The 14,133-nt window shown below is 30.4% G+C and overlaps 1 protein-coding gene across 1 annotated transcript; it reads left to right on the top strand.

The window, feature by feature from the left end:
• The first annotated feature begins 4,633 nt into the window (after positions 1 to 4,633).
• On the top strand, positions 4,634 to 5,503 carry LOC127126432 (uncharacterized). The gene has a single exon (XM_051055356.1). The coding sequence runs from the start codon at positions 4,800 to 4,802 to the stop codon at positions 5,271 to 5,273; it is 474 nt and encodes a 157-aa protein (XP_050911313.1). The 5' UTR covers positions 4,634 to 4,799; the 3' UTR covers positions 5,274 to 5,503.
• Positions 5,504 to 14,133: the final 8,630 nt, after the last annotated feature.

The following is a 14,133-nucleotide window of genomic DNA, read 5'->3' as shown; positions in this document are numbered from 1 at the left end:
TGTTAATAAAAGTTGTATGTTGTTGATATATATTATATGTTGTTTAAGATATGTTGTGTTTGATAATTTTGTTTTTGTTGATATATGTTTATATTGTTTAAGGTATGTTGTTATTGGTAAAAGTTGTATGTTGTTGATGATTTAGTTTTTATTGATATATGTTGTATGTTGTTGCTAAGGTAAGTTATTGTGAATGTTAGATTGTTGATATTTTTGTTATTTTTAATGATATATCTTGTACATTAGAATTTTCACTACGTTACACCAACATGTCCTAGAAGATGAGTTTATTATGTCATATGTGGTTTGAGTGTTTTACCAACATGTCACTAACTAAATAACTTTTCTAATTGAATTAGAAATTTATAATATAAAAATTTAAGTTATGTTAGAAAACAACTTACATTGATCAATGCTTTTTGAGCATTCTTCCTTTCATTTTACGTATCTCTCTCTTTGAGAGTTAGAATTTGGTTTAATATTTGTAATTTTTCAATCAACACTTCCTTCTTTACTAGTTCAATGAACTAGTAGATAATAAAATGTTAGTTGAAGAGTCACAAACATTGAACCTAATTCTAGCCCTCCTAAAGCGAGATACGGAGAATGAAATGAAGAAGGTTTAGAAAACATTGATTATTGTAACTTGTTATTACAATATAACTTAATTTGTTAAATTATTAATTTCTATATCAGATTGAAAAGTTATATGTTTAATGAGTAGTTGGTGAAATAAGCATTTCAGATAAGTTATAATAAACTCAAATGAGTATATGACCGCAGTTGAAAGATACAACCGTTGTGAAAAGTTGTGTTGAGTCTTTCACTATAATTGAAAGGAACAACTGTGATAATTATAAGAAACTATGATTATTATAAGAAACTGTTGTGATACATAATGCACTACTGCATTTTATAATGTGGTGGTAAATAGCACATTTATTATCATACTTTACTTTATCACATATGAACTACTTTACCATAAACCTCCCTCAATAGTAATATTATTCTTCCAACCGTGATTAAATATCTTTTTTATAGTAATGACTCCATTATTTATGAGTTTTTTCTTCCTATTTAAGATTGAGTATGAAATTTATATTTATTCACAAAATATATATATAATTCATATTCACGTTGAAATAATGTATAAATATTTTTTTGAGAAATTGTACATTAACTTTACTAATACAGATAGTTTATAATTACTTTTTTAATTACTTTTTTTAACATATTATTCCCTCAATTTTTTTATAAATGTCATTTTTTGAAAAAGTATTATTTTTTTAATTGTCACTTGTAAAATTCAAAGTAGTATTAATTATATTTTTGTTATAAAAAATTAATAAATAATTAAGGATATTATAGATAAAAAAATAATATTAATGATTAATTTTTTAATATATATAAATAATAAAAAATAATATTTAAACAAGAACGGATAGAGTATCTATTTGTATATTTCTTTCACGGGTGTTTGTACTCTTAAGACACTTACCATTATTTAATAATTTATTATGAAGGGAGTAGGTGGATTCCATTGCCATGCTTAGAGTGAACAAGTAGTACATTGAAAGATTGGATATTCCTTTTATTTCAACATTTTGATGGTTTAATCATTTTTATTTTGTTTTAAAATAAGACAATTTATGTATCTATGTCTCTTATAAGTAGATTGATCGGAGGGAGTAAATACTTAAATACTATCCTAAAAATCATAGAAATAAATGTACTGTACAAGATATTGAAAGAAGATTAGTAGCAACTAGCAAGTGGAAAGTTGAGTCTGATGACGTCATATAGAGTCCCACTGCTGGCGTCATCATATCTAACTGGCACCTTAATTATCTGCCACGTGGTGTCATCACTAATGCATTCTTCCACCGTACCCGCGCGTGGATAACCCATCAAAACTGTATGGATTTTGGGTTGTTATTTTTCCAGTCACATTAATTGTTTTTTTAATTAAGCGCGGTCTTCAGCTTCCAAAAGTGGATTTGGATTGTCTCCATTGAAAGTTTCACGGGAGGAAATAAAATGGATTTTCTCACCGTTGATTCATTTTTAAAATATTTTTATTGTAGTTGATTAAGAAAAAGAAGGGCTAGGATTTCACTTCACATATATTGCACGGGAGATAATCTCTTCCCATTATTTTTTAATTTTATGGGCATGCATTTTTTTATGCATAAATCTATTTTTTTTTCATAAATTCATTATGCATAAATTACACAAGAGACGATCTCTTTTTTTTTTTTTTTACGTGCATGTATTTTTTTCTTAATGAGAATTAAGAAAAAAGTCTAAGAACCATAAGATGTAAGAGTTTTTATAAATATTCTTTTTTCAATGAGAGAGAAGAAAAACATAACTTAAACATATATAATCTAATATACAGAGTCTCTCACTTCACATAAGTTGACATCTCAAACCATCGTAAAAATATCATATAGGATCTTTTGTCGCAGCGGAAAAACCTTTTTTATAATAAATTTACTAAGGCCCCTGAATATCCCTTATCCTTGTAAGGATACCACACACACCTATTTTTTTACCATTACACTGGCGCCCACCGTGGGGTCATAATGAAACTAACCCGGGCCATACTTTCTTCTATAATCACCATATTCACTATCACCCCCGTTCATGTACCTAAATATTCTTAGCCATGGTTAACATGAGAGCATTTTCCCCTATGCCAGAAGATACTAGGGGAAACATACTAGGGGAAACAGTGATGTAAATGCCATGGAGGAGATGCGGGCCTCCGTGGATGAACTACATCGTCAGAATCAAACCCTGAAGGATAATATCCTCAATATCCAATTATGTCAGCAAGAGATCAATCTCTAGAGAAAATGGAAGTGTCGGATCCCTAGCCAGTCTCAAAAGAAATATGGGAAGTGTTTGTCCTTGAAATATTTCACCCTCCGTCTTTGGCCAAGTTTAATTGACGCAGTGACCCTTATGAGCACGTCGCCTCCATCAACACTTAGATGGCCATCATCAGAGCACCTAACTCTCTGAAATATAAGTTGTTGTGTGGAACCTTTAGGAACGCCGCCATGCGATGGTATATGGGTTTACTCCAAGCTTCCATCGCGAATTATCAGGAATTGGTGAGAAAACTCGTACACCAATTCTCTGCCAACCATCATAGAAATATGTCGACCATCATCTTGTTCAACATAAGACAAGGCCTCTCAGAATCGTTGAGGGACTATCTCGCAATGTTCAATAATGGTACATTAATAACAATGAACATTCCAAAATAATACAACAATAATAATAAACAATAAACAACTACAAATACCTGAAAAACAACACTACATTATGCACTAAGTCTCAAAAACATGAAAATAATAATAACGCAAAATAACAACATTACATTATACCCTAAGTTTCAAAAACCATGACAATAATAACAACAACAAACAACAATAATAGCAATGACGACAACAACAACGACGACTACAACAACGACAACAACAAAAACAAAAATATTTTATGAGATTACATACTGGAGAAGATAGAGAGTCACAAAAAAGTGTTGGTTTGAGGTTCAAGTTTCCTTCCTCATTGGAGAAGATGGTGTTTCAGTTTGTTAGGTTGAAAGAACGATGTTTTAGTCGAAGAAAAATGTTAGGGCGTAAAAAATGAATTAAACATAGCATTCAGATGATTGAGTAAAACATTATTTAGAGTTTACATCTCGGTTTTCAGAAAAATCGAGAGAACAATATCAAGGTAAAAACCGCGTTCAATTTATTTAAATAAAATATTAATCAACTTTTAATGTTGAGTTTTTAAACAATCGAGGTATAAGATGATTAATAAAATAATGTGGAAACTTTTGTTGTAAATAAAACATAAATTTGTAGGAGCTGAAAATCGAACCTCTAATCTTGAGTTACATAATCTGTCATTTTTCAACAAAATTGAAAGAGAAGATTCATGAAATATATTATTTATAGTAAATTACCACATGATTTTTTTCATATCATATTTATTAATTCTGTTTCCATAACTTTAATTTTAAATAATGTAATTGATTTGGTTTTCATAAATATTATTTTTATTTCAAAACTTTAAATTAGAAAAATATTCCATTTTACTTTCTTTTCTAAAATATTTTTGTTGTGTTTTTCTATAAATATAATTTTATCTTTTAATCTAATAATATAAAATTTGTTAATTTATATATGTTGTGACCTATCATCAAATTATGCTATATAAAAAATTTACAGAATTTTTTAACCAAAAATTGGATAGAAGGGCCAAAACATAAAAACTAAAATATAGGATTAATTTCGTGAATAAATTATAATTTGATCAAAACTATAATTTAGTTTAAAAACATAAATATGAGTGGATGAAATAATTTAAGTTGTATGTACTTACTGAATTAAATGTGTGTCAGCTATTAACTTGATATTTATTTATATTTATATATTAGTATAAATGAATTATAAATATTTATAAATTAATAATTTTTAAAAAAATGAAATAACATGAATCATAAGAATAAAATTTATAACAATGTTTTAGTTGTTTAGAGATAGATAGCTTCTTACACAAAATAAATTGTCAAAAAATAAATAAAATTATGAAAAAAAAGTGCACCCCACGCGCGGCTAGTGTCGGCTGTGAGTTGGATTATGCCTATAGCCCTCGCTATCCATTTAACTTTCCATTAATTTGCTTCCATCACAATTATTTTCCTCTTTCATTTTCCTCTTCACTTGTTATCTTCAACAAAACAAAACCCAATAGTACTAAGTTCTTGTCTGCAAACAACCATGGATACCATTAGCACTAGCAGCACAAACTCCGTGATTAGTTCTCTACAACAAAAGACACCAACAAAAATAACCAAATCCATAAAGAAAAACAACAAACCCATCAAGGTAGTTTATATTTCCAACCCTATGAAGGTTAAGACAAGTGCCTCTGAATTTATGGCACTGGTCCAAGAACTCACTGGTCAGTACGCTGAATCGCCGCCGGATCCTTCGAAATTTCAAGAGTTCGTCGGCGATATCAGCGATGCTGACCCTGAGTATATTAGAATGGGTTGTGATGAAAATGATCAGATGGTTGTGGCTGTGCCTCCTCTTGTGGATTCTGTTGATCAAGTGGTGGAACCTGGTGGAGGATGCTCATATGAGGGTTTTGATGAAGATGTACTTTTGATTCCTCAGATGGTGGAGAATATTTGGGATCTGCTTCCAACAACTGCATTTTATGAAACTTTTCAACTTGATAGCTATTGATTCTGTTGCTGCAGTGTAATTATATATATTATTTGGTATGGTCAAGATAGCTTATATATATTCTCTTAAAACATATCTCTTTAATAAGTCTCTAGAAGTGTCAATATGTGTCATTTTATTAGTTGCTTCCAATAAGTGCATTTTATGTGACTGAACCTGATGAATGATGTTAACTGTATCTTAAATTTTGATACTTTGTTCAATTTTTGAATGATTTGGATATTCTCCCATGATGCAGCAACTTATATATACAAGACAATAATGACTATAATAATTAGGTTTTTATAGGAATTTAAAGTTGCTTAATGCATACATAGCTTTAAACTGGAGTTGTAATCGCAGATGAGGTTGCAATTGCGATTGCTCTTATGTTCATTGCAACTGCTGCGAAGTGAAATAATTTTTCAAAGTTTTACTACAGATTGTTATCAATAAAAAATTTCATTAGTTAGGAAGAAAATTTAGATTTAGTTATAAAATTTTAATTTTTAGTGAAAAAATTTGAATGAACATGATGAAAATCATATTTTACTATTAAGATGCAGCATGCAGAATTTATATTCTAATAGATTACTGTATCAGCAATATTGTAACCGCAATCACCATGGTTTAATGTGGAGGTTGGTTGGTTTGATTTCATCTTTCTCTCTTAAAAGAGTTGTAGTAAAAATTTTTTTACAAGAAAATATTGAACTTCATCCATAGCAGTTATGTCAAGCTATAGAGATACATTAGCTAGCTATGTCTAGGTGCAAGAATTTATTAATAATTCGGTGGGTAGACATGAAATTGATGCCAAAAAATAATGAAGTGTGGAAATTAAATGGGACACATCAACTCATCTAAAACTTCAATTATCAACCACTTATATTTTTAGTACATTCAATATATAGTTTAAACTAATTACTGCAGTGCAGTGGCATTTTCTGTTTGGAATGTTTTGAAGTTAAAAATTAATTTAATTCAATTTAATTTCTGTACTCCTATACAACATGAATATGCAAGTAGCTGCTACATCTTTTTCTATTTTTTTGGAGGTTTTCACTGTTCTGTGGCATTTGCAGAAGGGCACAAGAAAGGTGCATAACTTTATTATATTTTGTAAAGTTATGAAAAAGTTATATACATGCACATGATGGAGATGGAAACTAAGGATTAATCCGAAAAGAAGATTCCAATAATCTCTTGCAACTTGCATATATGTGCTTAACGATCCCTCTCGTAAATCCTAATGGTGGGGGCAAACTATAGATTGCTATACTGTTCCTCTCGTAATATCTCAACTTGTACTATAGGGTGGGGTTATGATGATCATTTCTCTATCAGATTTATAAATGTCTCGTTTCATATTCAATTATCAGTTAGTTGATTTAGTTGTCTCATATGACATTCAATTATCAGTTAGTCGATTTAGTTCATTGACAAATAGGTCAATTCATACGTGTTTATTGAGTTAAATTTATGTGAAGGTTGTTTTAAATATTAATTTCTGATAGTATTTATTTATATTTATGTATTAATAAAAATATATTGGTGATATTTATAAATTTACAATATAAAATAAAATATCCCTTAATTGAGATTAGAAATTTAAACTTTTAATAATGAAGTTACACTTTGTAGATAAATGTTAAAGTGTGTATCGTGCTAATAATATATTTTTTTTAATTATGTCTTAAAATCTTAAATGATAAAGATTTTTTTTTAAATTATAAGAAATTAGAGAATCACGGAGGGATATCGGAGATAAAGTGTAAGAAGTTATCAGATATCAAATTTGTTCGGTTCAATTAATTAATATTAAAATATTTTATATTAATTTAGAGATATTCTAATATTATGTAAGTTAATATAAAAAATATTATAAAATATTCGTTTTTAATGTAATATTTTAAATTATTTTTAAAGATATTATAAAATATTTATAATATTTTTATTCTAATAATTAATGAGTTGTGTTTTGATTCTAAGATTACTTAAGTTTTAGTAATATATATATAATATATATATATATATATATATATATATATATATATATATATATATATAATATATATATATATATATATATATATATATATATATATATATATATATATATATATATCATTTTTGTTTTATACTCTTTAGAATTTTATCTGCCGAAGAAAGAGATAGGGGTTAAGAATCCTCGGTAAACTTAGATAGTGAATTATTAAAAAAAAATGAACTTTTTGGAAAAAAATTTAGAGGTATCTAAGGGAGTAGGAAAATACTTTTAAATATATTGAGTTTGTGTGATTCATATATTGAGAGTTGGAAAAATTGAAACACTTGGGTAAAAATTGAGTTTTGTTTGTGCCAACTCAAAAGACTTTTTCTTGCAACTCATTTATAATATCTTATACTTCCTCTGTTTCCTTTTAAGTGTCATTTTTGTGACTTTTTACACATATCAAGAAAGCTAATCATTATTGTTACCTTTCAAACAATAATTCTTCTTTTACCTATAATACTCTTAATTATTTATTACATTCATTTTACTTTTTCTCTCTATAATACTTACCTAGGGATAATTTTGACAAAAGTGCAATTAATATTACCTTAAACTTTACAAGTGACAATTAAAAAGAAACAAATGTTTTTTCAAAAAGTGACACTTATAAAGGAAAGGAGGATTAACAATTTTTGAAAAGATAGTAAATCTAGGAGTTGCTCTCTTCCACAGAGTATATTGTTTTATCGAAATGGATAAATAATTTATTGTGTTCATGTCTTTTATCTCATTTTGTCTTGTAGTGGATTGCTTTCACTTTTGTCAGATTATTGTGTTGCTTTAGGTTATTTATTTTAGTTGTAATTATTATTTTTATCCACATATCAAAATTCTTGGCGTGTTTGAACTTTGAGTAATTTTGTTTAATTGCTTTGAGTTATTCTACCAGTTTTGCACAACAAGTGTCACCCATCGCGGGGCAAAGGATCTACTCTTGTTGAGTTCATTAATAGGATACTTTGAGCACTTTGAGGATGTTATCCCTAATGGTAAGGAAGTATTATTATTTTGGATGAAGTTCAGACGGTTGTGAGATCAAAGAATTTTCAAAGGTGGAAGATTTGAAGATTGATGATAGTGGTGAAAGTTTGAGTGTCTCAATAGAAGTAAGTGAGCATAAAGGGATGTCTAAATCAAAGGTTTTATAAGTCAAGGTTAAAATATTTTATTTGTAAAAAAACCAGTCATTTTAAGAGGGATTGTCCGGAGAGGGAGGACAATAAAGATTGTGTTCAAATTGCAGTTGCTTCAGATGAGGATAGTTATGAGATATTGATGCATAAGTTGTATCAAGTTTGGATACTGGAGAGGGTTGGGTCATGGACTCAGGTTGTTCATATCACATGTGTCGAAGAAAAGAATATTTTGAGACTTTGAAGTTGGATCAAGGTGGAGTAGTTCTTCTTGGTGAAAAAAAGGCTTGCAAGGTTTATGGTATTGGTACAGTCCAACTTAAAATGTTTGATGATCGTGAGTTTCTTCATCAAAATGTGAGGTATGTTCTAGAACTCAAGCAAAATTTGTTATCTATAAGCATTGTTTGATGATCTAGAATATTGCATTAGGGTTGAGCATAGGGTGTTGAAGATTTCGCATAACGAAGTGATCATAACTAAATGGTCTAAAGTATGTGAATTATATATTTTAGAAGGCTCCAATTTTGTTTTCCATTCATCATCATACAGTGAAAAAATTCATGACAAAAACAAGATATGATATTTGAGGCCAAGGCATGATGGATGCTTGGATGTTATTTTAGAGAATTTTAATGAGTTTTACATAAGACAAGGGATAAAGAGGCCTTTGACCGATGAGTTGTCATTTAGATTTTGGGGTAAGGTTGGTGCCAAAACAGCTTACCTGGTCGGCAGATGATCATTTACAAGAATAAACTTATGAACACCTATGTTAGTTTGTAGTAGGAAATATGAAAACTATTCTTATTCAAAGGTCACCAAAATATTGCTTATTGATCAAATCAAGTCAACTTAACTTGATGGTAAAGTTGTGGATTTTGTCTTCAATGGCTATTCAAGAGGTAAGAAGGGTTATGAATTATTGGGAGTGAAATGGAGAGGATCGAAGTTCATCAATCACATATGTGCTACTTTTAGTGAGTATCGTCAAGGGAATAAGATTAAAGACTTAACGATGAAGATTTTAGAAACTATACAGAGAATAGTCAATTTAAGGTGGAGGTTCTTACTATGGATATGTAGTAGTGACAGAACAATTACATAGGCATCTAATTATCACTTGACTCATGATAAGGTAAGGTGGGCGAGTGTACCATCTCAAAGGAACGATTATGTTAGCCTTGGGTGTTATGCTTTAAACGTGGTTGAAGGGTTGGAAAACTAAAAAATAGGGACATTTAAAGAGGCATTGGGAAGCAGGTAGAGTCAAAGATGGTTGAAGAACCATATTTGTGGGCTTGTTAGACTATCAAAGTATAAAAATATGGTTGGAAGCAAGTGGATGCAAGTGGAGAGATCATGGTTCAATGATGGCTTGAATTTGATCAACGTTGTTGAATGGTGTTTCAACAAAGTAGAGAGAAACAATATGGTTGATGGATAACTTTGCATCACCATGGTTTCCAGTCAAGGTGGAAATTGTTGAAGTATACCTTAAAAACTTAAGTGATAAAGATAACATGTTTTGAGATAGCCAAAACTCAGAGAGCCGCATAGGCGTGTCTGGTAGGTGGTGGGTACAATCTAGGTGATTCACAGATATAGGGTTCGATTGGTTTAGTTTGTGGGTCCATTAATTAATTCTAGAATATTTTATATTGATTTAGAGATACTCTAGAATACTCTAAATTAACATAAAAGACATTATAAGATATTTACAATATTTAAATTAATATAAAAGATATTTTTATTAATATAAAAGATATTATAAAATATTTCCAATATTTTAGATTAATATAAAAAAAATATTATAATATATTTATAATATTTTTATCCTAACAATTAATAGGTTGTGTTTTGGGCATATTAAGGATGTATTGTATTTCAACAATTATAAATATGTATGCATATCATTTTTGTCTTTACAATCTTCAAAACTTTATTAGTTGAATACAAAGAGAATGGTTAGGCATCCTCAATATATTTAGAGAGGAAAAAGGTTAATTCTTTGGAGTTATCAAAATTTAGAAAACGTTGGAGATATCTAAGGGGATTGAGAAACACTTTTAAACACCATAGGCTTGTATATTTCATATATCGAGAATTGGAATGATTGAGAAACACTTTAGTAGAAATTGAATTTTGTCTTTAACAACTCAAAAGGTTTTCTCTTGTAACTCATTTGTAATCTCTTATAATAACTTTTGAAAGTATAGTTTATTAGAGAGATGCTATGTACTCTGAAGTAGATTGTTTGATCAAAATGGGTAAATAAGTTATTGTGTTCTTGTCATTTATCTCCTTCCGCCTTGTTGTGAATTTGCTTTTACTTTTGATAGGTTATTGTGTTATTTTAAGCCATTTATTTTGGTTGTCATTGTTCTTTGTCCCCATACATTAACTTTCTTGATGTGTTTGAACTCTGAATATATTTTCTTAATTGTTTTAAGTTATTCTATCAGTTTTACACACAAAAAAGGAATGATAAGTTGGCTTGATGGTTTGAAGAACAAACATTAGACAAATTTAAGTGGGAAGAATATCTTGAGTATAAAATTTAAATTTAGGGTCGATGAGGTAGTTGGACTTCTATTTTTAGTCGAGCTAAATGAGTGTGAGTTGTTGATTCAGGATTTATCCTGTAACATTTTAAAATTATTAATACTTATTTTGGACCGACCATAAAGATTTTTGGCCGACCATCCAAAAGGAGAGGTCATTTGTCTAGAACCTTCTTAGAGCACAAGATTTATCCTGCAGATGAATGTAGGAAATCCAAGTTCCAGATACATTCAATGGATCCCCGCATAGCACACCTCACAAATAGAAAATTGTTATAACCACTCCATTATAAATAGGTAACATGTCAGTTTCTGGTACACAATTTAAAATTCAATTTCAATTCACTCATCTTTTTCATATATTGACTTGAGCGTTAGAGTGCTAACCTTCTCATCCAACTCCCTCCAATCCGCATTACAAGGGTAGATCCGATGTTATTGCCAATTCGGACTCCATTTTGGGTTCCGCAATTGAACAATGGCCTTATTTAACTAGGACTCTAGTTTATCCGCAACATCCCTGGGGACCTCAATTTCTTTGATAGGCACGCTCCCACCAAAAGAATCATTTGAATTTTGATTCATGTTGAAATGAAGAGAGATATCTATAATATGATATAAGGGTAAATCAATGCGTCTGACTTTCTTTCTTATAACGACAACCCAATTATACCACACTTGAGATACTAAAATAGTTTGCCTTAAATTTTGTGCCAAAGTGGTCTTAAGGGAGAGAAACACTTTCTCTCTTTTGGCATAACTCTCTAACATTGATTGCTATTGATTATCACAAATATATACCCTTTTTTTCAAAGTTGATTGCATCTAATGATTTACATGTCATGACATCTTATCCCACATTACATGTTTTCAACATTTGGTTTATCCACAGTAATTGCTTACCACAGCTCCTTGTAGTAGTGTATTCATCTACATCAAAAGACAAGGTTACATAGATTTTCTCCTTACTTGCTCAAGATATCATGTTGTTGACAAGAGGGAAGCATCCATCACTATTATCCTCACTATTGAAACTCATTATGAGGTTCTCCGTGCCTGTCACACAAACTTCCTTCACTAGTTGAACCATTTCTTCAAATGTCAAAACTTCTTTTGATAACCATATCCCCTTAAATACCTTTCCATCTAGCCTTTTATGAATGTCGAACATAATGACCAAGACATTTGCTTCACCTGACTCTGATTGAAGCATTCTAGCATCTTCATAGTTACCAAGAACAACTTGCTCATCCTTCGTCTGAGTTAGAACTTAGTTACCACTATGAAACTCAAGATGTCTGAGACATCTTCCTTATCATCTGTATCATCCTTTATCAAATTTTCTTAAACTTCAGGAAGATCACCAACATCTTCTATCAAGCTTAACTCAAGGTCAAACCGAATCTAACAGACAACATCATTGTCTTTCATTGTCAACTAAAATCCTCTTCATAACTCAAAGCTTTAGTTTATTTTAGCAACATCCTTTCAAGGGCTATCCTCATTTGACATAAATACTTCAGCACAATATCCTTATTAAGGAGATACAAGTTACCAAGACCAGCTACCTTAGTAACTCCTTCATTGATTGGTTCAAACCTATCATCCTTGATCATAAGAACAACATCTTCATTAGCATTTATAGAGTTCATAACAACATTATTAAATTTGTTACTCAGATTATTCACCATGATGTTCTGCATTATGCTAGCAAAACAAAGTTCTTCAACTTCTTTATTTAAGTACTAATTGAGAGAGAAATTATGCACATCCATTTGATATAGTTTGAACTTTAGAAAAATTGACAATCTCAGACTTAATCTGATTGTTCCTAGAAGGGAAAAGGAATCATGGATACTGACATCTTCATCAACAAATATCAAAGAGTTTCTTGATTTGACAGAAGCAACTTGCTCCATATCAAAAGTATCTTCAACATGGGTAGAGCTACCCTTTGGAGTAGTCAATATATACTCTTTGATATTTGTACTACATACCCGAAGAATGCTCTCATTCCCACTTATCATTCCTTTATTCAAAATATGGCCATGGTTATCCGTACCATCATCCTTATCTCTAGTTGCACCAGTCTCAAGAACTTCATGAACTTGATCTTCAATCTTCTTATGCACTTGAGACTTTGCAACATGTTAGGCAAATATCTAGCACATCGTTATCACCATCTGGACTACTCAAACTTGATTCCTGGAAGTATTTTCTAGAAGATATTAGAATGTCATGATTATTTCTCATAGGTACAGAACTGAGTGGAACCTCACTCATATTTCCACTAGTAGCTAGATCAGATTTATATAATGCATACACCTTATGACTGAACTTTAACACACCGGGCTCTACATCACCAACCATCATATCATGTTGTTGGTTATTCGCACATCTAGACACGTGAGAAGGAATTATGTCATATCCATTATTCTTATTCAGCTTTTCCTTCTGTACCACTGTAGGTTGTTCAAAATTTAGAGGATTTTTAGCCTGACCATCAACCTTTCCTTTAATGACCCAATCAATATGAGATAATTTATACTTCTGAGAAATATATTGAGACATCTTGTCTGATATCTTGGTTGTTCTTCCATCTTCATACATAAAGACTTTATTAATCCTGAGGTCTTGCAAGCCCCTTAAGCATGTCTCAGATATGACCTTCTTCATAAAAACTTCTTTATCTTTGTTGTTGTCAAAATGTTCAGACTTGTTGAAGTTCACATTCCACCTTTGATCACATAGTTAGTTCATATTGGTAGATAATACCTTTCACGGTAGAATCTCTTATTGACCAGAGTTAACCACTTTGCTTGATCCATTGATCCTTCCTTTTAATTGATTTCCATGAGTCGTATTATCTTTAGCCATGTTCTTGGTGCTTTCACTATTAAAATACCAACCTTTACTTGAGGAACTTCTGTGTTATGTGTGAGCTATGAAGCCAGTTGTTGCAGCATTAGATTTCTAATTCTTCTTGGCATGGACTTCCTTGCATCCTTTGATATTTAACTTAAGCCATTCGAAACCATAAGGCCTTATATCTCCATATTTACCAAAGTGGTGACATATCAGAGGTTGTTTCTTTTTGTGATGGGGTGACACGTGTTGAGCCCGATGTT

Source organism: Lathyrus oleraceus, chromosome 3 (assembly GCF_024323335.1).
Source record: "Lathyrus oleraceus cultivar Zhongwan6 chromosome 3, CAAS_Psat_ZW6_1.0, whole genome shotgun sequence".
In the NCBI taxonomy this organism is placed as follows: Eukaryota; Viridiplantae; Streptophyta; class Magnoliopsida; order Fabales; family Fabaceae; genus Lathyrus; species Lathyrus oleraceus.
Note: the sequence above shows the minus strand (reverse complement) of the source record. Positions and strands in the feature narration are given on the sequence as shown.